The 21,624-nt window shown below is 39.8% G+C and overlaps 1 protein-coding gene across 3 annotated transcripts in view; it reads left to right on the forward strand.

Annotated features, from left to right (window-relative positions):
- Positions 1-21,624, forward strand: part of AGBL1 (AGBL carboxypeptidase 1) — a 909,156-nt gene that overhangs the window by 340,337 nt on the left and 547,195 nt on the right. For all 3 annotated transcript variants that reach the window (XM_043922371.1, XM_043922372.1, XM_043922374.1), the window contains one exon: positions 9,849-10,029. In XM_043922371.1, coding sequence (XP_043778306.1) covers positions 9,849-10,029 — 181 coding nt within the window. The remainder of the gene's footprint in view (positions 1-9,848; positions 10,030-21,624) is intronic.

Consider the following 21,624-nt stretch of genomic DNA (forward strand, 5'->3'; position numbering starts at 1 on the left):
AGTGATGCTTTCTAAGGCCCACTTGACTTTGCATTCCAGGATGTCTGGCTCTAGGTGAGTGATCACACCATTGTGATTATCTGGGTTGTGAAGATCATTTTTGTACAGTCCTTCTGTGTATTCTTGTCACCTCTTCTTAATGTCTTCTGCTTCTGTTAGGTCCATACCATTTTTGTTCTTTGTTGAGCCCATCTTTGCATGGAATGTTCCCTTGGTATCTCTAATTTTCTTGAAGAGATCTCTAGTTTTTCCAATTCTCTTGTTTTCCTCTATTTCTTTGCATTGATCACTGAGGAAGGCTTTCTTATCTCTCCTGGCTATTCTTTGGAACTCTGCATTCAAATGGGACTATCTTTCCTTTGCTCCTTTGCTTTTCGCTTCTCTTCTTTTCACAGCTATTTGTAAGGCCTCCTCAGGCAACCATTTTGCCTTTTTGCATTTCTTTTCCATGGGGATGGTCTTGATCCCTGTCTCCTGTACAGTGTCACGAACTTCTGTCCATAGTTCATCAGGCACTCTGTCTATCAGATCTAGTCCCTTAAATCTATTTCTCACTTCTACTGTATAGTCATAAGGGATTTGATTTAGGTCATACCTGAATGGTCTAGTGGTTATCCCTGCTTTCTTCAATTTCAGTCTGAATTTGGCAATAAGGAGTTCATGATCTGAGCCACAGTCAGCTCCCGGTCTTGTTTTTGCTGACGGTATAGAGCTTCTCCATCTTTGGCTGCAAAGAATATAATTGATATGATTTTGGTGTTGACCATCTGGGGATGTCCATGTGCAGAGTCTTCTCTTGTGTTGTTGGAAGAGGGTGTTTGCTATGACCAATGCGTTCTCTTGGCAAAACTGTATTAGCCTTTGCCCTGCTTCATTCCATACTCCAAGGCCAAATTTACCTGTTACTCCAGGTGTTTCTTGACTTCCTACTTTTGCATTCCATTCCCCTATAATGAAAAGGACATCTTTTTTGGGGTGTTAGTTGTAAAAGGTCTTGTAGGTCTTCATAGAACTGTTCACCTTCAGCTTCTTCAGCATTACTGGTTGGGGCATAGGCTTGCATTACTGTGATATTGAATTGTTTGCCTTGGAAATGAACAGAGATCATTCTGTTATTTTTGAGATTGCATCCAAGTACTGCATTTTGGACTCTTCTGTTGACCATGATAGCTACTCCATTTCTTCTAAGGGATTCCTGCCCACAGTAGTAGATATAATGGTCATCTGAGTTCAATTCACCCATTCCAGTCCATCTTAGTTCACTGATTCCTAAAATGTCAGTGTTCATTCTTGCCATCTCCTGTTTGACTACTTCCAGTTTGTCTTGATTCATGGACCTAACATTCTAGGTTCCTATGCAATATTGCTCTCTACAGCATCAGACCTTGTTTCTATCACCAGTCCCATCCACAACTGGGTATTGTTTTTGCTTTGGCTCCATCCCTTCCTTCTTTCTGGAGTTATTTCTCCTCTGATCTCCAGTAGCATATTGGGCACCTACTGACCTGGGGAGTCCCTCTTTCAGTATCCTATCATTTTTCCTTCTCATGCTGTTCATGGGGTTCTCAAGGCAAGAATACTGAAGTGGTTTGCCATTCCCTTCTCCAGTGGACCACATTCTGTCAGACCTCTCCACCGTGACCTGACTGTTTTGGGTGGCCCCCACGGCATGGCTTGGTTTCATTGAGTTAGACAAGGCTGTGGTCCTGTGATCAGACTGGCTAGTTTTCTGTGATTATGGTTTCAGTGTGCCTGCCCTTTGATGCCCTCTTGCAACATCTACCGTCTTACTTGGGTTTCTCTTACCTTGGACGTGGGATATCTCTTCACGGCTGCTCCAGCAAAGCACAGCTGCTGCTCCTTACCTTGGACGAGGAGTATCTCCTCATGGCTGCCCCTCCTGACCTTGAACCAGGACTGGTTTACCTCAGGCCAAACAACTAACAGGGATGGAGCATAGCCCCACCCATCAGCAGACAGTTGGATTAAAGATTTTCTGAGCATTTCCCTGCCCACCAGAGCAAGACCCAGTTTTTCCCCAGAGCCAGGCCCCCTATCAGGAAGCTTTCACAAGCCTCTTTCTCATCCATCAGAGGGCAGATAGAAGAAGCAAGAACTATAATCCCGTGGCCTCCAGAGCAAAAGCTACAACCACAGAAAGCTAACCAAAATGATCACATGGATTTATAGCCTTGTGTAACTCAATGGTACGAGTCATCCCAGGCAGGGCCACCTAAGATGGGCTGGTCATGGTGGAGAGTTCTGATAAAATGTGGTCCACTGGAGAAGGAAATGGCAAATCGCTTCAGAATTCTTGCCTTGAGAATCCCATGAAGAGTTGAAAAGGCAAAAATATATGACACTGGACACCTACCACAGGTTGGTAGGTGTCCAATATGCTTCGGTCCAATATGTCCAGTACGCTACTGAGAAAGTGGGAAAATAACTCTAGAAAGAATGAAGAGGCTGGACCAAAGTGAAAACCATGCTCATCTGTGGATGCATCTGGTTTTGAAAGTAAAGTTCGATGCTGTAAAGAACAATACCCTACATGCGGCTAATTAAAAAAGAGAGGTAGAAAAATCTTTATATATTGATCTAGAAAGACCTCCAATATATATTAGTGAAAGGCACACAGCACATAAAATGTTCATAGCATGCTATCTTTGGTGGTAAACTTTAGTATCATGTATATTCTATATAGTGTATAAGTTTTTCCATCAAACTCTTTTCAAATTTTCTTTCTCAGAATCTTCTTTCATTGAGATTTTCTTTTTCTAATTTTTGTTTTACATTGAAGTATAGCTGATTAACAACGTCATGTTAGTTTCAGGATTACAGCAGTGTTTCATATGTACATCCACATGTATCTATTCTTTTTCCAATTCTTTTCCCATTTAGGTTATTACAGAACATTGAGCAGATTTCCCTGTGCTATACAGTAGGTCCTTGTTGGTTAAGTGTTTTAAATACAGTGATGTGTACATGTCAATCCCCAGTTCCCATTCATCCCTTCCCTCTGCTACCTTCCCCCTCTGGAAACCATAAGTTTGTTTTCTAAGTCTGTGAGTCTGTCTCTTTTTTTGTAAATAAGTCCATTTATATCATTTTTAAAAGATAATGCATATAAATGATATCATTTTCTTTTCCATTTGTTTTCTCGTCTCTTTCTTCACCCCCTTGCCCTTCAGTCAGGCCATTTTTATCCACTCTCTCCCAGAGTTAAGGTCATGTTAGCTGACTTGACCTTAATATCACAATATGCGCTTTTTTTTTTTTGCTGTTTCTCCTGCCATCTGTAGCTCCAAGAAAAGCCCCCATCTAATCACACCATTGTAGAATGATTTTTCATGGTGCTTCCATAGCCTATAAAATTACTCCTTAGCCAGGCTAAAAGACCTGTTTAAAAGAATTGGGTACAGATTTAGCTTATAGCATCACTCTTACCTTCCATATAGCTATTGCTTCAGTCACATAAAATGACATCGCTTTTCTTCAGATACTGTGTGCTTTATGACATTGTTATTTTGCAGATATATCAACTTATCCCTTTCCTATCATCTCCCACTTTTCTTTTCTTTTTTCTTTTTAAAGTGTTTTACTGATTTTTTTTTTTTTCGACCACACCGTGCAGAATGGGGAATCTTAGTTCCCTGATGAGTGTAGGAGTGCTCAGTCACTTTAGTCCTGACTCTTTGTGACCCCATGGACTGTAGCCTGCAAGGCTTCTCTGTCCATGGGATTCTCCAGGCAAGAATACTGAAGTGGATTGCCATGCCCTCCCCCAGGGGACCTACCTGACCAAGGAGCCAAACCAAAGTCTTCTGCATTGAAGATTGTTTCTTTACCCACTGAGCCACCTGGGAAACCCCCTTGTGGTAGAAGTATGGAGTCCCAGCCTCTGGATCACCAGGAAAGTCCTGCATCTCCCTCCTTTCTTTTCTTCATCTGGCAAACTCCAACTAAAATGGGATGAACCAGATCAAATGTCACCTCTTCTGTGAAAATTTATTTATTTTTTAAACAATTTTCTCTTCTGTGTTTTACTATTGGAAAATATTTTAGAATCTATTGAAAAGTTGGAAATATTGACAAATATTTTGCCTCTATGAAAACTGACATATGATTGTTATTTTCTGGAGAGACAGATATGTTAGGTCAGGATAAAGAGGAAATAAGAATGACTCAGAAAAAAAAAAAAGAATGACTCAGATGGCCCCCACTCACAGATTTGTCTCTGTGTACAGATGCCTTTAAGTATCTATTAATAAAATTAAACACAGATAGGATCAATTACAATTCAGGTATCTCACCTATATTGCTTTCACTCATCATTATGTGACAGGTACCCTCTAATATCAACAGAAAGAGATCTATGTGCCATTTTTAATGGCTACATAGTATTCTGTTTTATATATCGTTTCCTTAACTAATTTCCTGTGGATGCAGTTTAAGTCACTTCCAGGTGCTCGCATTACCGTAAATAACGTCATAATGAGCATTCCACTGTGCTTTGGAAATGTTTTGACAGTTTCCCCTGATCACATAAGATCATGATTATCTGTTTTCCTGTCTTTCTCACCAGACTATTATTAGTTCCCTGAGGGCAAAAATCTTTTCTTTTGGAATCTCAAGACCCTTATAGAGTGCCAGTAGGAGCTTAATAATACTGCTAAAAGAAAGAAGGAATAAATGAATGAATATTTATATAGTTGGGTGCACATCACACATGTCTTTAGTTCTTTCTCAGTTTTTCATTGGCCATGAGCCTGATCTCTCTTAGGATTGTACAGTTCTCTACTTGTTCCCAGATGTCATTGCCACTGACATAAATCTAATATGTGACTTTAAGAATTACAGTATGCCAAACCATGACTCCGCCATAGATCTTCATGGACTCCAGAATAGATTTTATAAATTGCAGAGAAAAACTAAAAGACGTATACCCTACACTCTTTGCCCTCCCCTAAGCAGAGATGAGTTATTAAATCTTAAATTTTCAATGACAAGAAAAAACACATAGTGTGTGTGTTGCATGCTGTTTACAGCTATTGTCTATTGTGGGTTCTCTGGAGCACCATTTGCTGCTACAACTGAATGGTCCCATAGGTTGAACTCACCAATATGAATGCAAAATTGCCTTAAATCACAGAGAGGAAGAGAGGAAAATCTACTAGAAATGGCTAAACTGCTGCTTATGCTAATGTCTTCATGAGAACCCACAGTTTCCCTGTTTGCTTCTTTAGGACAGCCTCTTAGGTTTTGTGGCATATGGCAATCTAGTGAATTATAAACCTGACTCTCCAAAGAGAAACATTGATATTTCCTTGCAAGAGCTGCATTTGACTTCTTGACTATAATGCACTAATTGCACTAGTTATCAGGCAATGGGACTCAACTGGCCCAGACAATGAGAGGATCCAATTGATGTTGAAAATTTACAAGAGCTTAAGCTTTTTTTTACTTCTTTTTGATGGACTGGGAACACTTACGATTGTTTAATATACTGTAAATGAGCATAGTTCAAAAACCACAGAGAGTGATATGGAATTATAGAACTGAAAATCGGCCACTGATTGGGTACAGATTCATCAAGCCCCTTTCTTTCTCAGTAATTTTTTTATTGGCATGTCAATACAGCTTGCTTTGGAAGGAGTGAAAAGTAATTGTGATCAAATGATATAGTGCGAAAGTTGACCTTCAACTAACTTCAACTGTGCTAACTAGCTGATTGTATACCACCACCCACCCCCAACCCACACACTTACTTAGTAAGTTCCAGTTAGCAAATCGTTAGTCTAACATGCAGAACATCCAGTCTAAAGCTCAGTTTCTTCAGAAACTTACATAATTCATCTCAGACAGAACATGGTGGGGCTGGAATTTGAACTCTGGAAATACAGCTCTTGAAGTTGTTCTCTGAACTTCTGGTTGCCAGCAGGGAAGGATGGGGGAGAGGGATAGTTACGGAGTTTGGGATCAATATGTAGACACTACTCTACATAAAATGGATAACCAACAAGGGATCAGTGGGAACTCTGCTCAATGGTATGTGGCAGCCCGGATGGGAGGGGAGTTTGGGGTAGATGGGATCAGTGGGAACTCTGCTCAATGGTATGTGGCAGCCCGGATGGGAGGGGAGTTTGGGGTAGATGGGATCAGTGGGAACTCTGCTCAATGGTATGTGGCAGCCTGGATGGGAGGGGAGTGTGGGGTACATGTGAATATATATTTGCATGTATGTATATGGCTGAGTCACTCTGCTCTGCACCTGAACCTATCACAACATTGTTAATCAGCTATAGCCCAATATAAAATAAAAAGTTAAAAAAATAAAAGTTGTGCTCTACTCTGGTAGGCTGTACTGTCTGTGATTAAACAAATGTATTGTCTATAGAAATGTCAGGATTTTTTTTTAAGCACAATCTTTGATATGTCTTGCTCCTGTTGAAAAGCCATCATTTACTCTCTATTACTTAAAGTAGACATTCTCGACTGTTTATTTCTGGGACACACCTAGCAACTATTCTCAAAATAACTCTTTGTGTCTCTCTTTTCTCCCCAGTCCAGAAAGCACACTTAGATGCATGCTATTCAAGGTAACCATATTGTAAAGATGATTTTAAAACTGTTCTTTTATTCATATAAATTGAACTAGAGTCTAACAAAATATAACAAATATGTGATTACGTTTGCCCAGTCAAATAGTGGTTTATTGGTCTCAAACATCTAGAAGCATTGAAGAAACTAGTCAAGGTGCAGGATAGCTGCTTAAGGGGTTTTTCAAGAACCCAGGCTCTTTCTACCTTTATGGTCACCATCTTCTCATGTGATTTGGATTCTCGAATTGGCTTCCTCACCTCAAAGTGTCAGATCTATGTTCTAGGAAGGAAGAAGAGACAAATACAAGAGACAGAAATCTAAGAAGGCATTTGCCAGGTGAAACTGTGCTCTCTAATCCTTTTTCCAGAAAGACTTACCCTCTGGCTGCTATTTACATCTCATTGGTCTCACCCCTGACACATGGCCATTCCTACCTCTAAGAGGGTTCATGAAGCTGGGTGTTTTGATCTGGGCACTTTTTTAACCTCCCCCAAAATTAGGGGTCTGGTAGTAAGAAAGAAGGGGACTATAGCTTTTTGGACAGGTAACCAACATTTTGTGTGATATATACATTGTGAATATATGTATATATGTCTATGTATGTATACATATAGGGCTTCCCAGGTGGCACAGTGGTAAAGAATCTGCCTGCTAATGCAGGAAACTCAATAGATACAGTTTTGATCCTTAGGTTGGGAAGATTCCCTGGAGTAGGAAACGGAAACTTCCAGTGTACTTGCCTGGAAATTTTCATGTACAGAGGAACAGGGTGGGCCATAGTCCATGGGGTTGCAAAGAGTCGGTCACGAATGAGCACACGTGTACACACAAACACACATACACATATATAGTGTGAATATATATATCTGTATCTGTATCTATCTCTATATATTATCTATATCTATCTCTATATATTATCTATATCTATATATAAACAAGCAAACATTTGCACTTTTATTAATAACCAATGATTCTTCAATAGATCTCACCACAGGTCATAACATACCAGTGAGACACTGACTTCATGACTGAGAACTTCTGATCAACAGTATAAACCCCAAACCCAAAACAAAATGTATGAGGAGGGATATTATTAGTTTGACACCAGCCTAATTTCTAAATTCATGAGCTACCGTTTCCAGTCCTTTGCTTCAGCCACTCATGGCTTTTCTTGATTCTTGAAAGCACCAGTTTGTAAAAGTGGATTGTTTTTACAGACTGGGAAAAACAATAAAAACTCAACAGGAAGCTGGCTGTGCTTCCTCTGTGTTCCTTGCATGAGTCTTTTTCTCTGCTTAGACGACCCTTCCTCACCTTCTCTCTCAACTTGTGCTTAGTCGCTCAGCTGTGTCTGGCTCTGCGACCCCGTGGACTGTAGCCCGCCAGGCTCCTCTGCTCATGGGATTCTCCAGGCAAGAGTACTGGAGTGGGTTGCCATGCCATTTCTCTCGTTAGATGATAATTATTCTGCAGGACCCAGTCTAAATAAATAGCATCACGTCTCTGGAAATGTCTTCCCCTCTCTCAGACAGATCTATTTTTGGTGCTTTATTTACACCTCCATTAGCTCGCTTGTCATTATTTGCTTGAATGTTTGTCACCACCGACAAGTGCTTTGGTCTTTTACAGAACAAGAACTATAATAGATTCAGTTTTTTATACTCAATGCCTCCTGCAGTTCCTGGAATATGTTCAAGATACCTGCTTAAATTTAAGGGAAAAAAAAGCTGAATGTTATCCCGAAAATATAAAGGATCTACAAAGAGAAGTAATGTGCTCTCACCATAGTCAATAAAAGTGCATGAATACATATGCCCCTTAAACCTGCATCTCGTTGGCTGTTGACAGAGGGGATTTTGTTTGTTTTAATTGATGATAATAGTAATATGATTGGGTAATTACTAGTTTATTTCTCCATATCTTTTATTCCTTGTTATTTAGGGGTTCTTGAGGTTATTCAGTTTTGTCTTTCTTTGTACAGAATTAGAGATACAGTTTATACCTTCAAAAATATTACTCTTTAAGGGAAGAAAAGCCATAAACTCATAGTTAAATATTGAACTCATGATTTGAAAAATCAGGAAGAAAATGACTTTTTTAACTTTCAGACTATTTAGTGGCTAACGTATTTATACCTGGCAAAAATTTAGCTCTCGCCTTTAAAATGAGTTTAGGAGCAATAAGGAATTGGGTGAGGATACAGAAGGAAGTGAGAGTCAAAAAACCCTCACAAAATCAAACAGGAGGTTAGAGCAGACATGGTGAATTGCTTGTCTGATACCACATGTTCTCTACCTCCCACTTCCTCAAGTATGTGAGGACAGACATCACTAATCAGTCAAAGATGTTTACCATCTGAGCCCAGATGTGGTCTGAGAATAGGTCTCAAAGCTATGTGCATCTTCTGTCAACAAAGAAAGGATAAGTCTATCTTTTCTCAATGCATTCTGCATAGAGGTATATTGTGTCAATACACTCCTTGTGATTGGCAGAGAGTGTGTTCATGATTTCTTTTGCAAAGCGAAGGAGGTATTGCAACTTCAAGACTGAACTTCTAGGCACTTCCTTCTGTGAAATCTCTCCAGGATTGGCTTCAGTGTCATAAAGTCAATCATAAGTTTCCCAGTTCAGTTTCTGTACTTGACTCCTCTTACTGCTGGGAAATGAGAGGGAACATCCTAACCACAGATTTTATAACTGAGAAGGGAGAGAGCTAACAGGTACATACCTAATGGCAAGCAATATGCCAAGTGCTTTATAATTATATCATTTAGTTTTTATAACAGCTACAGGAGGTCAGTATCATTGTCCTCATTTTACATGTGAGAAAGCAGCCTTGGAGAAATTAAATTCTGCAGCTGAGATCTTACGACTGGTAAATGATGAAGATAAGATTCAATCTCAGATCTGAAACATCCAGCACCACACTATTGGGTCCTGAAGAGAAAACTGTTTCTTTGGTGGTCTTCTAAAATCTGATTCATAGCTTGTTTTGATGCCACGGAGTGCTTACGGTTTAGATGACAGCCTTGAGCTTTAACTGTATACTCTCCTGAGTCTTACAGACTATAGAGGCAGATGGAAAATGGATAAATGCACATTAGGTGTGTATTAGAAACAATCAACCTATTTAAGGCTTTACGCCAGTAAGGTGTAAAACTGGCTTCCTGGAGACTGTCTTGATGGATATGGAAACTGTATTTAGGTTTAATTTTCTTGCATGTGTGTTTCCTTTTTCCCTGCAGGGCAGCGCCCATACCAAGTGATTACGGCTCGAGTTCACCCGGGAGAGAGCAATGCTAGCTGGGTGATGAAGGGGACCCTGGAGTTCCTCGTCAGCAGTGACCCTGTGGCTAGGCTCTTGAGGGAAAACTTCATTTTCAAGATAATCCCCATGCTCAACCCAGATGGTGTCATCAATGGCAAGTATGTCAGGCACCTGGCCTAACTTAGGTCGCATTTATGTTACCATGATAACGGATTGTTGTTTTGCTCAATGGGTTTGACTTGAGAGGTGTTGGTTCTCTGGAAGGAATGACTTCTCTTGAGTTCTGTTACCTCGTACAAATATCAGGATATTTTCTATAAACGTAGGTATCAATCTCATAGTTTCTTTTAATAGAAAATTATAGACTTATAGGCAGTTAGTAATAGAAGAATCTTTAGAAAGAATTGAATTTAACACTCTCCTTTTAAAAAGGAAGGAATTGATGTCCATGATAATCAGATGACTCCCTACCCCCCACCCCTTGCCAATTGGGCTGGTTTAACGACAAAGCCAGGGCTCAAACTGTGATTTGATGAAGTTAAGGCTGGTGCTTTTCTTTGCTTCTGAGCCTGGCGGGCCATGGTCCATAGGGTCGCAGAGAGCTGGACACGACTGAAGTGACTGAGCACGCACTGCAGATGAGTCTTCTCAGTTGTGTTTTTACTGGATTCTGGATACAGCTCTAGTAAGGGTGTCACTTTATTTAAATGGAATGGCTGAAATGGTTGAAGAATGGAGGTGGAATGGTTAAAAGTGGAATGATTGAAAAATGGTTGGCTGGAAGAAAGAAGATTGGGGTGGTGCTTTTCCTGGCCCACTCCTACATGCCTTTCAGAATGTATATTGGGAAAGATGAATTCCAGGGTTAGAAAGAGTCAGCATTTTCAGAGTTTGTGGGCTGAGACTCAGAAAGCAGAGCAGGTTCTCGACATCTCAGAGCCAGTGGATGGGGGTGACAGGGTGAACATTCATACATACATGTCTCAAGCTGTGGGAAAAAAATTAACATTCCTTCCTTTGGTAATAAATGGTTATTTTTACTATAGGATTAGACAGTTATATCCTATGGAAAAACCAGAATTCAAGATAAATAGAAAAATTGAAAGGAAACATAATTTCAAGAGCTAAAGGTGCAAAAGAAGTTGCAATTTAAAATATCCATATTAAAGAGGCAAAAGCACACTTTTAGAAACTGAGAAAATAGAGCAATATTGAAAATATAAAAACAAAGAGAGATAAAATGAGTTATAAAAGTATGAAAAAGCAAATTTCAGAGATAAAATGACTTAAATAAGAAAATGTTTTAAGAAATATAAAATAATTTCCTTCAGGAAAGAAATCCTAAATATTAATAAATGTTGAAATGCTGAGAATAGACTAGCTTCAAAGGATAGACACACACAAAAAAATATTGAGAAGCTAAAAAGGTTAAAAATAATAAAGATGATAAAATAGTAAAAGAGGATCAGAATAAATTCTAAATGATAAAGTATGTTAAATTATGCCAAAATGCAAGTGAATGAACGCTAAAGCCTATAAAAATAAAATTAAAAAAAATAGGAAAGTAGATAAGTAAGTAAAGAAAGCATCCACATATTTAACAAGTTTCCTAGTTTTGAAGCTCCCCCATTTTTTTTTGGATGGAATTTTTTGGTGGGCAGAGAACAGGGTCTTTACTTCTTGTATATGGTGACTGGTTGGCCCCGTCTGGCACTTTTTGCATACGGTGACTGGTTGGCACGTACGAGGTATGAGAGGACAAGTGCTTTAGCAGGCACCATCAATCAGACCTTTGGCAGCAATCAGGCTTCTTAGATCTCAAGCGGGACAAAGCCCTGAAGCACAGTGTCCATTCCTGGCCCAGCAGCACTCAGCTAGCTTCCACCATGTGTTCATTGAGCTCTAGGAATCAGCTCTAGAGTCTCATTGAATGATTCCTCCCTGCTTGAGGGGCTAAGGATTTTATTAGCATGCTTACTGAGCCTAAATGGATGGAAAACAACTCTGCAAGCTGTCTTGAGGGATATGACCTCGTTTCAAACATTTTCTCATCCAAGTTGGCTCTTTTCTGAAGTTACGTGTTCCCTTGAATTATCTGGAGTCTGGTTGAGAGTGAAAAGAGCACTGGGTTCAGAGTCATAATTCGACTTGGGAATTCTGGCTCTCCCCCGACCTACTTAGTTTTCTCTTCTGCTGAAACGGGAAGCTCCCTGTTGACCCATCTGGGTAAAGCTTTTAGAAGTCTAAGGTAATATTCAAGCTTTGGAACAAATACTATAGTTTATTCCATTTCAGATGCTCACACCTCTGAATCAGAGGCTTGATCCAGGTCTTAGTTTGAAAGGTTAATGTGGTCTCATCAGTGAATATCCTTCTGGTCTGGACATGCTTTATTTCCAGCTGGTTGCTTTGGGTTCCCTAATGGCAGGCCAGCTTCTTCTTTGTGACACCACCGTTCATCATCATTACCGTTATTTATTATGACTAACTTACCCTTTTAATTTATATAGCATCTTTCATCATGGAGCTCAAAGCACTTTGTAGGTTACTTTGGATCACTCAAACCATTTTGGCTGAGAGGGATTTGGAAATCATACCCTTATTCTACTGAAAGGAAAATCCCCAGGTCATTACACATCATTACCGAAAGACTTGAGGCTGCCATGGAATCATAACATCACACAATAAATAGGCTTCAAATCCTCAGCTCATGAACCCTTTTCAGAACTTACCTAACATATGGTGTACCTAGTTTTTGTTGAGTCCCTAACTCGTGTCCAACTCTGCGACCCCATGACTTAGCCTGCCAGGCTCCTCTGTCCATAGGATTTTCTAGGCAAGATACTAGAGTGGGTTGCTGTTTCCTTCTCCAGGAGATTTTCTTGACCCAGGGATTGAATTCATGTGTCCTGTATTGGTAGGTGAATTCTTTACCACTGAGCCACCAGGGAAGACCATGGTTTATCTAATATCCACTTAAATTCTTCATTAACATTCCATTTAAAGACATATACATTCCATAGTATATAACTAGGTGGATTTGTTTTTCTCTGTTTTGATCTTATGAATTTTACATATTTTACTTAAAATATGTAAAAATAAGGATAAGATATTACCCTCATTTTACATGCTTTAACTTCCCCAGGTGAAACCTCCTCCAAGTTTGATGCAGTTCACCTAAACATTGCTTATGTGATGTTGTTTCTGATGTTCTGACTTTCACTGGTTTTCTTGGGACACATTCCTATTCATAGACTTCTTAACATTAACAAAACTTCCCTGTGTGTGGTCTGACCAGCAAAGAGGCAAGCTTTGCCTAAAGATTAAAGAGCCCGAACTTGAACTTGGCACTTAATCTACCAGATGAAACTTTTCTTTTACAAGAAATTATGGGCCCCTATGGAGTTTGAAAAACTGTGTAAAGGTGGAGTAGTTTCCTTGATGCTAATGGAGACTCTGAGGATGGCTGAGAGGTTTTAATAGCAGTGGTCAGGGAGACGAAGCCAGGATTTTCTAGCAGAAATAGAGAGGGTGTTGCCAAGCCAAAGATATCTTAGCAACATATGTCTGTAACAGGAAAACAAAACACAAAGATGGTTTCCAAAAGAAACATCCTACCATCTTGTTGGCCTGGTCATTTGTATTGAACTGGGCTGAGTTCTAAGTAATCTGGGAGGCCTGATGCAGTGATCCCTCGATTCTCATAATTCTTTCCAACATGCAATACAAGTAGGAGACCACCAGTTGGGTTAAAGCAGAGGTAATAATGGTGGCTTGATTAAAGCGGGAGGCAGGAGAAGACAGGTGACACCTTAAAAGGTCATCATGGCAAGTAAGTGAAGGAGAGGAAGAGATATAATGTGATTCCCAATTTTTGGACTTTGGTTGCTGGTAGTGACAAAGAATTTTTATAAAATCAACACACATCTATAGATTCAATGCAATCCCTATCAAGCTACCAACGGTATTTTTCACAGAACTAGAACAAATAATTTCACAATTTGTATGGAAATACAAAAAACCTCGAATAGCCAAAGTAATCTTGAGAAAGAAGAATGGAACTGGAGGAATCAACCTGCCTGACTTCAGACTCTACTACAAAGCCACAGTCATCAAGACAGTATGGTACTGGCACAAAGACAGAAATATAGATCAATGGAACAGAATAGAAAGCCCAGAGATAAATCCATGAACCTATGGACACCTTATCTTTGACAAAGGAGGCAAGGATATACAATGGAAAAAAGACAACCTCTTTAACAAGTGGTGCTGGGAAAACTGGTCAACCACTAGTAAAAGAATGAAACTAGAACACTTTGTAACACCATACACAAAAATAAACTCAAAATGGATTAAAGATCTAAATGTAAGACCAGAAACTATAAAACTCCTAGAGGAGAACATAGGCAAAACACTCTCCGACATAAATCACAGCAAGATCCTCTATGACCCACCTCCCAGAATATTGGAAATAAAAGCAAAACTAAACAAATGGGACCTAATGAAACTTAAAAGCTTTTGCACAACAAAGGAAACTATAAGTAAGGTGAAAAGACAGCCCTCAGATTGGGAGAAAATAATAGCAAACGAAGCAACAGACAAAGGATTAATCTCAAAAATATACAAGCAACTCTTGAAGCTCAATTCCAGAAAAATAAATGACCCAATTCAAAAATGGGCCAAAGAACTAAACAGACATTTCTCCAAAGAAGACATACAGATGGCTAACAAACACATGAAAAGATGCTCAACATCACTCATTATTAGAGAAATGCAAATCAAAACCACAATGAGGCACCATTACACGCCAGTCAGGATGGCTGCTATCCAAAAGTCTACAAGCAATAAATGCTGGAGAGGGTGTGGAGAAAAGGGAACCCTCTTACACTGTTGGTGGGAATGCAAACTAGTACAGCCACTATGGAAAACAGTGTGGAGATTTCATAAAAAACTGGAAATAGAACTGCCATATGACCCAGCAATCCCACTTCTGGGCATACACACTGAGGAAACCAGATCTGAAAGAGACACATGCACCCCAATGTTCATCGCAGCACTGTTTCTAATAGCCAGGACATGGAAGCAACCTAGATGCCCATCAGCAGATGAATGGATAAGGAAGCTGTGATACATATACACCATGGAATATTACTCAGCCATTAAAAAGAATTCATTTGAATCAGTTCTAATGAGATGGATGAAACTGGAGCCCATTATACAGAGTGAAGTAAGCCAGAAAGATAAAGACCGTTACAGTATACTAACACATATATATGGAATTTAGAAAGATGGTAACGATAACCCTATATGCAAAACAGAAAAAGAGACACAGAAATACAGAACAGACTTTTGAACTCTGTGGGAGAAGGTGAGGGTGGGATGTTTCGAAAGAACAGCATGTATATTATCTATGGTGAAACAGATCACCAGCCCAGGTGGGATGCATGAGACAAGTGCTCGGGCCTGGTGCACTGGGAAGACCCAGAGGAATCAGGTGGAGAGGGATGTGGGAGGGGGGCTCGAGATGGGGAATACGTATAACTCTATGGCTGATTCATATCAGTGTATGACAAAACCCACTGAAATGTTGTGAAGTAATTAGCCTCCAACTAATAAAAAAAATTAAAAAATAAAATAAAATCAACACACAGGCCAACATTTTATTCCCTGTAGAATTAGAGTATGTTTGTCCTTAGTATATATACAAGTCTACAAACGTGATTACCTCTTCCAAGACCATAGAGGAAAAGAAGTTAACAACAGTAAAGAAAACAGTAAAGGTGGCGTTTTGCCATCTTGAATCCAGCAGAAGCTAACACAATATTATAAAGCCAACTCTACCCCAGTATTAAAGAAAGAACAAAGGTCATGCTGTAAGTAATAGCTGACTACTTTAGGGCAGAGGTCCTTAATATCTGGATTCTAACGCCTGATGATCTTAGCTGGAGCTGATGTAATAATAATAGCAATAATGTGCACAATAAATGTATTGCCCTGAATCATCCCAAAACCATCCCTCCTACCAGCTCATGGAAAAATTGTCTTCCATGAAACCAGTTCATGCTGCCAAAAAGGTTGGGGTTCTCTGCTCTACAGGAAATGTATGAAACTATAAAGATCAGATAAACATTTTGATGATTTTAACTATCTAGGACCATTTAAACTTAATATGGATAGTCTTTTATTTGTGAGTTGGGAAGGGCTTTATTTTACTACATTAAAAGCCCTCGCAGACTTTATCTAAGAAAATATTTAGCACTTTTCATAAGTCAAGAAAGAACCTTGCTCTTTTACATGTATTTTCTTATCCAGTAGTAATTATGGCCCAACCAGAGTATCAATAGATCTTCTGTATAGTTTTCAGGTATGAAAATAAATTTAAATACATATACAGGGATGAAGTCTTCAGAGCAGTTTGTTTATGTTTTAATTGGAGTATAATTGCTTTACAATATTAGTTTCTGCTGTAGGACAAAGTGAATCAGCTGTCAGGACACATATATCCGCTCCCTCTGGAGCCCCCCTCCCACCCACCAACCCACCCCTCTAGGTCATCACAGAGCACCGAGCTGAGCTCCCAGAGCCACACAGCAGCTGCCCATTAGCTGTCTGTTCAGTGCAGTGTAAGTAGCTGATATTACAGAGGCAGGACTACAACTACTGTCTATTCTGCATTCCTTTTCTATAGAGATTTAAAAGCATTAAAATAAAAGAAACTTAAAATGTTCTAACCAGGTGAATTCTTGCATATTACTTAGTCTCTGTCAAATGATAAGGTAATTGAGACTAAAGAGATAAAAATAAGTTATCACATAGCCTAGTTGAAAAATGGCTCTAGAAATTGTCTAGATAATTAAAACACTCAGGCAAACACACACATACTCACGCCCAGGTTGTATAGTTAGCTTGTGACAGGGTTGGGGTGTGGACCCAGTCTCCCTCCAGAGCCCATGTCGATTTTAATCTATCAACTCTTCCCAGACTTAGATGGTGTGCTTAGTCACTCAGTCATGTCCAACTCTTTGCGACCCCGTGGACCGTAGCCTGCCAGGGTCCTCTGTCCACGGGGATTCTCCAAGCAAGAATGCTGGAGTGGGTTGCCATTTTCTTCTCCAGGGGAGCTTCCTGACCTGGGGATTGAACTGGGGTCTCCGGCATTGCAGGTAGATTCTTTACCATCTGAGCCACCAGGGAAGCCCAAGAATACTGGAGTGGGTAGCCTATCCCTTCTCCAGGGGATCTTCCTGACCCAGGGATTGAAACAGGGTCTCCTGCATTGCAGGCAGATTCTTTACCAGCTGAGCTACTAGATGGAGATGCAAGTAAAGCCTCAGCCCCATCAGCAGAAATGGTTTCTAAAGTTAGTCCTGTTTTGTTTTGTTTTTAGCTTTTTGTTTTATACTGGAGTATAGCTGATTAACAATGTAGTGATAGTTTTAGGTGGACAGCAAAGGGACTCAGCAATACATATACATGTATTCATTCTCCCCTCCCATCCAGGCTGCCACGTAACATTGAGCAGAGTTCCCTTTGCTATACAGTAGATAGATCCTTGTTGGTTATCCATTTAAAATATAGCAGTGTGTACATGTGGATCTCAAATTGTTGATCGTGATCTTCACATCCAGTGTGACTGGGATGAAAGAAGGCATAGCCTCCCCAGCTTTCCACAGCATTGATCCATGATGAATGAATCAGTTTATCCTTGGTTTTCCTTCATGGAATTTGAATTCCCAGCTTGGCTTAAGCCTGGACACTCTACCATACCCTGCCGTCTTTCTCCATTGTAGAAGACATCCTTCCTGTTGCCACCAACTTTCTGGCTGTAAATAGCACTTGACTTTGAATAGTTTTGGTCACTGGGCTCCTCTTCCACTGTCCTCTCTAGTACATTTTCATTCACGTGACTATTCAGGATCACAAAGTGATTATGCTGATCCCCTTTGGGCTTGGCTAGGCCTCTTCCTTCCTTTTTTTTGATATGTTACCGGCTTCCCTCTTACATGACCTCAATTCTTTGAATGTATTTCAAATCCCTTCAAGCTAAAAACATGTAGCACTGATTCTCAGATTTTCAGATTTCACAGATCAGTTACATTTGAAAAAAAGGACTGTAGTGAGTATACAATCTTTTAAAAATTTGCACAAATAAGAATGGAAGATACTCTCTGAGCTGCTGACCAACAGACTCATGAGAAATTCAACATCAGATGTTTCTTGGGCTGCCTCCTCACTTACATAAAATCCTACAAGTAACTCAGAGGTTTGTGCTGCTGGATCTTTAGATTATGGCAGTGAGCATTCTTACTTTTCATCTCACGATAACATTTACTACTGGCCATGAAGACTTTCCTGTGGGTAGAGAGCAATGTAGTCATTGAATGAATTGGCTATTCCCAGTATTAATCTTCCCGGAAAGGAGTAAACCCTGGAACAAGAAAAGAGGTCCCCCTGGACATTTTAGGGGGAAGAGATAATTTTCAGGATCTTGAAACTGGAGAAACTCTGGTCCCCCCTACATCACTGAGGGTTATTTTAGAATGATGACACCTAGTATGTCAAGGAGGTCGGAAGAAGCAATTGCTAAATTTGCTGCTTGAGAATGAGAATAGCTATCACCAGTGATCAGTTTTAACTTTTCTGTGAGTAGTTATCATCTGTTATATCCTTTATTCTTGTTATTGTTACTGGGTCACTACGTTGTTTTCTACTCTTTGCGAACCCAGGGACCGCAGCATGCCAGCTTCCCTGTCCTTCATTATCTCCATGAATTTGCTCAAACTCATGTCCATTGAGTCACTGATGCCATCAGACCATCTCACCCTCTGTCACCTGCTTCTTCTCTTTCCCTCAATCTTTCCCAGCACCAGGGTCTTTTCCAAAGAGTCAGCTCTTCACATTTATTCTTAGTAAAGTGCTAATAAGCCTTTCTGTCTTGTTTCAGCTGTGTTATTGAGATTGAAAGAAAGTATCTATGCCTCAGATTGGTGAAGAAGAGCAGTGGCAATCATACTTAGAGAAACTCTTAAGGGGACAGTGAATAATAAGTACAATGGCTAATATGTTTTAAAAATCATACTCAGTATAATTGAGACATTTCAAAATAAAATAGCTTTTATTGTTTTTTTAATTATGAAAGGATACATGATACAATCAAGATAATAGGTGTTGAAGAAGATGAGATTTGATTCACACAGTGATAGAAATCTGAAAGTTCAAAAGGGGAATGCAGAAGAAAGCAGGTGATTAATATTTGCAGAGGCAGGCACTGCCTATAAGCCTGGGGAAGCAAAGGGAAGCTGTGGAGTTACTGGAACCCAGGGGCTGAAAGGCTCCAAAACACTGGTGTTTGGAACTCTGAGAAGGAAATATGACTTGTTAAGGGCTTTAGTAGACCAAAGGTCACAGGTGAACGGGTGAAAGAGTGTAATATTCAAATAGCAAGGGGACACATCCCACCTGCTGCTGGTACCCAGGAGAGGATGCAGTGATGCTATTGTTGTGCATCTTAAGATGCAGGGGTTGAGCCAATCACCTGTTGCTGCTCTAGTCTCATTAACTGGAACCAGGAAACATAGAGGGTATCCTTTACTTGCTCCTCCTGCCTTCTTATCTCTCTCTAGTGCCTCTTGTTGGAGAACCTAGCAGAAAGTCAACTGGCAAGGTAGTCTGAGCATTGCAATCTGTAGAGTTTTAGCTGCAGTGTGACAGAGAAGAGGATAGAATTGTGGACTGAGAGCTCAGAGACAACTGGTGAAAAGCAAGCACAAAGCGTCCATTTGCAGAGTGCCCATTACACCATTGCATTGGGCTTATTACTGTTTATATGTGACTTCTTTGTTTTCAAAAAAAAAGTGGTTTTATTGTTTCCAGTGGGGGTAAAATGAAGCATCATTATTGTAGAAAGTCCCACTGTGGAGAAAAGGCTTAAAGAAGAAATTAAAAAGCACCCAAATTTCAGGCTAACACATTGCGTTACTCCAAGGGGTGTTGTTCATATTATCATCTATGATAATTACATTGTGCCTGTGGAATTTTGTAACATGGAGTCCCTCCCTGAATCAGGCTGCCCAGAGAGAAACACTATTAGGAAGATGAAGAAGATGCATTAGCGTTTATTCATAAATCTACAGCTTCGGGTATATCAGTTATTTCTTTACACGTATTTCTATATCCAGACCCATTTTAACTTTTATAAGATAATGTATTTTGTAGTAGAGTTTAAAAACAAACAGCATCTTCCTAATGGCAAAGAATACAAACGGTGTTATTAGTTTTTAAAACAGCAATCTTACTGTATTATTGGGCCATAATTAATTCAAACAGTTCTCCTTATAAACAACAGACAAGTGAAGAGTCATGTCAGTCTCTTGACAAATTTCTCAGATCATTTCCTTAAGATAATTCTTAAAAGTCATGTTTTTAGTCTAATGTTATGCATATTTTATGTTTAATACATATTGTTGCCCAATTTCTCTCTATAGAAGATACGCAGATATATATTCCTACCACTGATGGATGAAAGGGCCTGGTCTCCATACCTTTTTAACACTGCACATTATCGATCTTTTTATTCTTTGTCAATCTGATAAGATAAAAATATGATTTTAAATTTAATTTTTTATACTTATGGAAAAGTAAATATCTTATCCCATTTTGCAGATGGAAAAAACAATCTGATGCAAAAACCAGGTGACATATGCAAGGTCAGCCACACGGTTGATGTTTCAGTCAGGAATTAAACCGAGGTTTGTCAGGTTGCAAACCTCCCCTTCTTTCCACTTGGCTCTGCAGTCCCACTTATGTCAAAGCTTCCATACCGTCATCCGGTGACTCTTCTTTCGAATGCTGTCCGCATGGAACTTGGGAAGTGTAAGCGCCTAACACATATCTGTTGAGTCTAACTCAGGGTGCACCTGACCTTTCTAAAGTGTTTTAACATGTGGCCCTCCAGATAGCTCATCTTCAGACCAGAGTAAGAGCTCTAAAGCAGTGGTCCACAAGATTTTTGATACCAGGGACCCTTTTCATAAAACACAATTTTTCCACAGACTGGAGGAGAATGGTTTCAGGATGATTCAAGTGCATTATATTTATTGTGCACTTTATTTCTACTATTATTACATCAGGCATTAGATTCTGGAGGTTGCAGGCCCTTGCTTTAAAGAGCTTTGAACCAGCTCTGTCAGAAATGGACTTTCTGATACATCTTCAGTTAAATATTAGTATGCAAGTATTGGTGTACCACTCACAGTATTTTACTGCAGGTTGGCTATAGTTTTTCATTCAATCTTGTACAGATGTTAGAGTTAGGCCATAAAGAAGGCTGAGAACTGAAGTATTGATGCTTTTGAATTGTGGTGCTTGAGAAGACTCTCAAGAGTCCCTTGGACTGCGAGGATATCAAACCAGTCCGTCCTAAAGGGACTCAACCCTGAATATTCATTGGAAGGACTGATGCTGAAGCTGAAGCTCCAATACTTTCACCACCTGATGTGAAGAACCAACTCATTGGAAAAGACCCTGATGCTGGGAAAGATTGAAGGCGAGAGAATGGGGCAACAGAGGATGAGATGGTTAGATGGCCTCATCGACACTATGGACATGAATTTAAGCAAACTCTGGGAGATAGTGAAGGAGAGGGAACCCAGGCTTTCTGCAGGCCATGGGATCTCAAAAAGTTGGACGTGACTTAATGACCGAACAACACCAAGAAAGTTGGAAGATTAGATTTGTAACCTACCCATTTGAGG

This window comes from Cervus elaphus, chromosome 13 (assembly GCF_910594005.1).
Source record: "Cervus elaphus chromosome 13, mCerEla1.1, whole genome shotgun sequence".
Classification (NCBI taxonomy): Eukaryota; Metazoa; Chordata; class Mammalia; order Artiodactyla; family Cervidae; genus Cervus; species Cervus elaphus.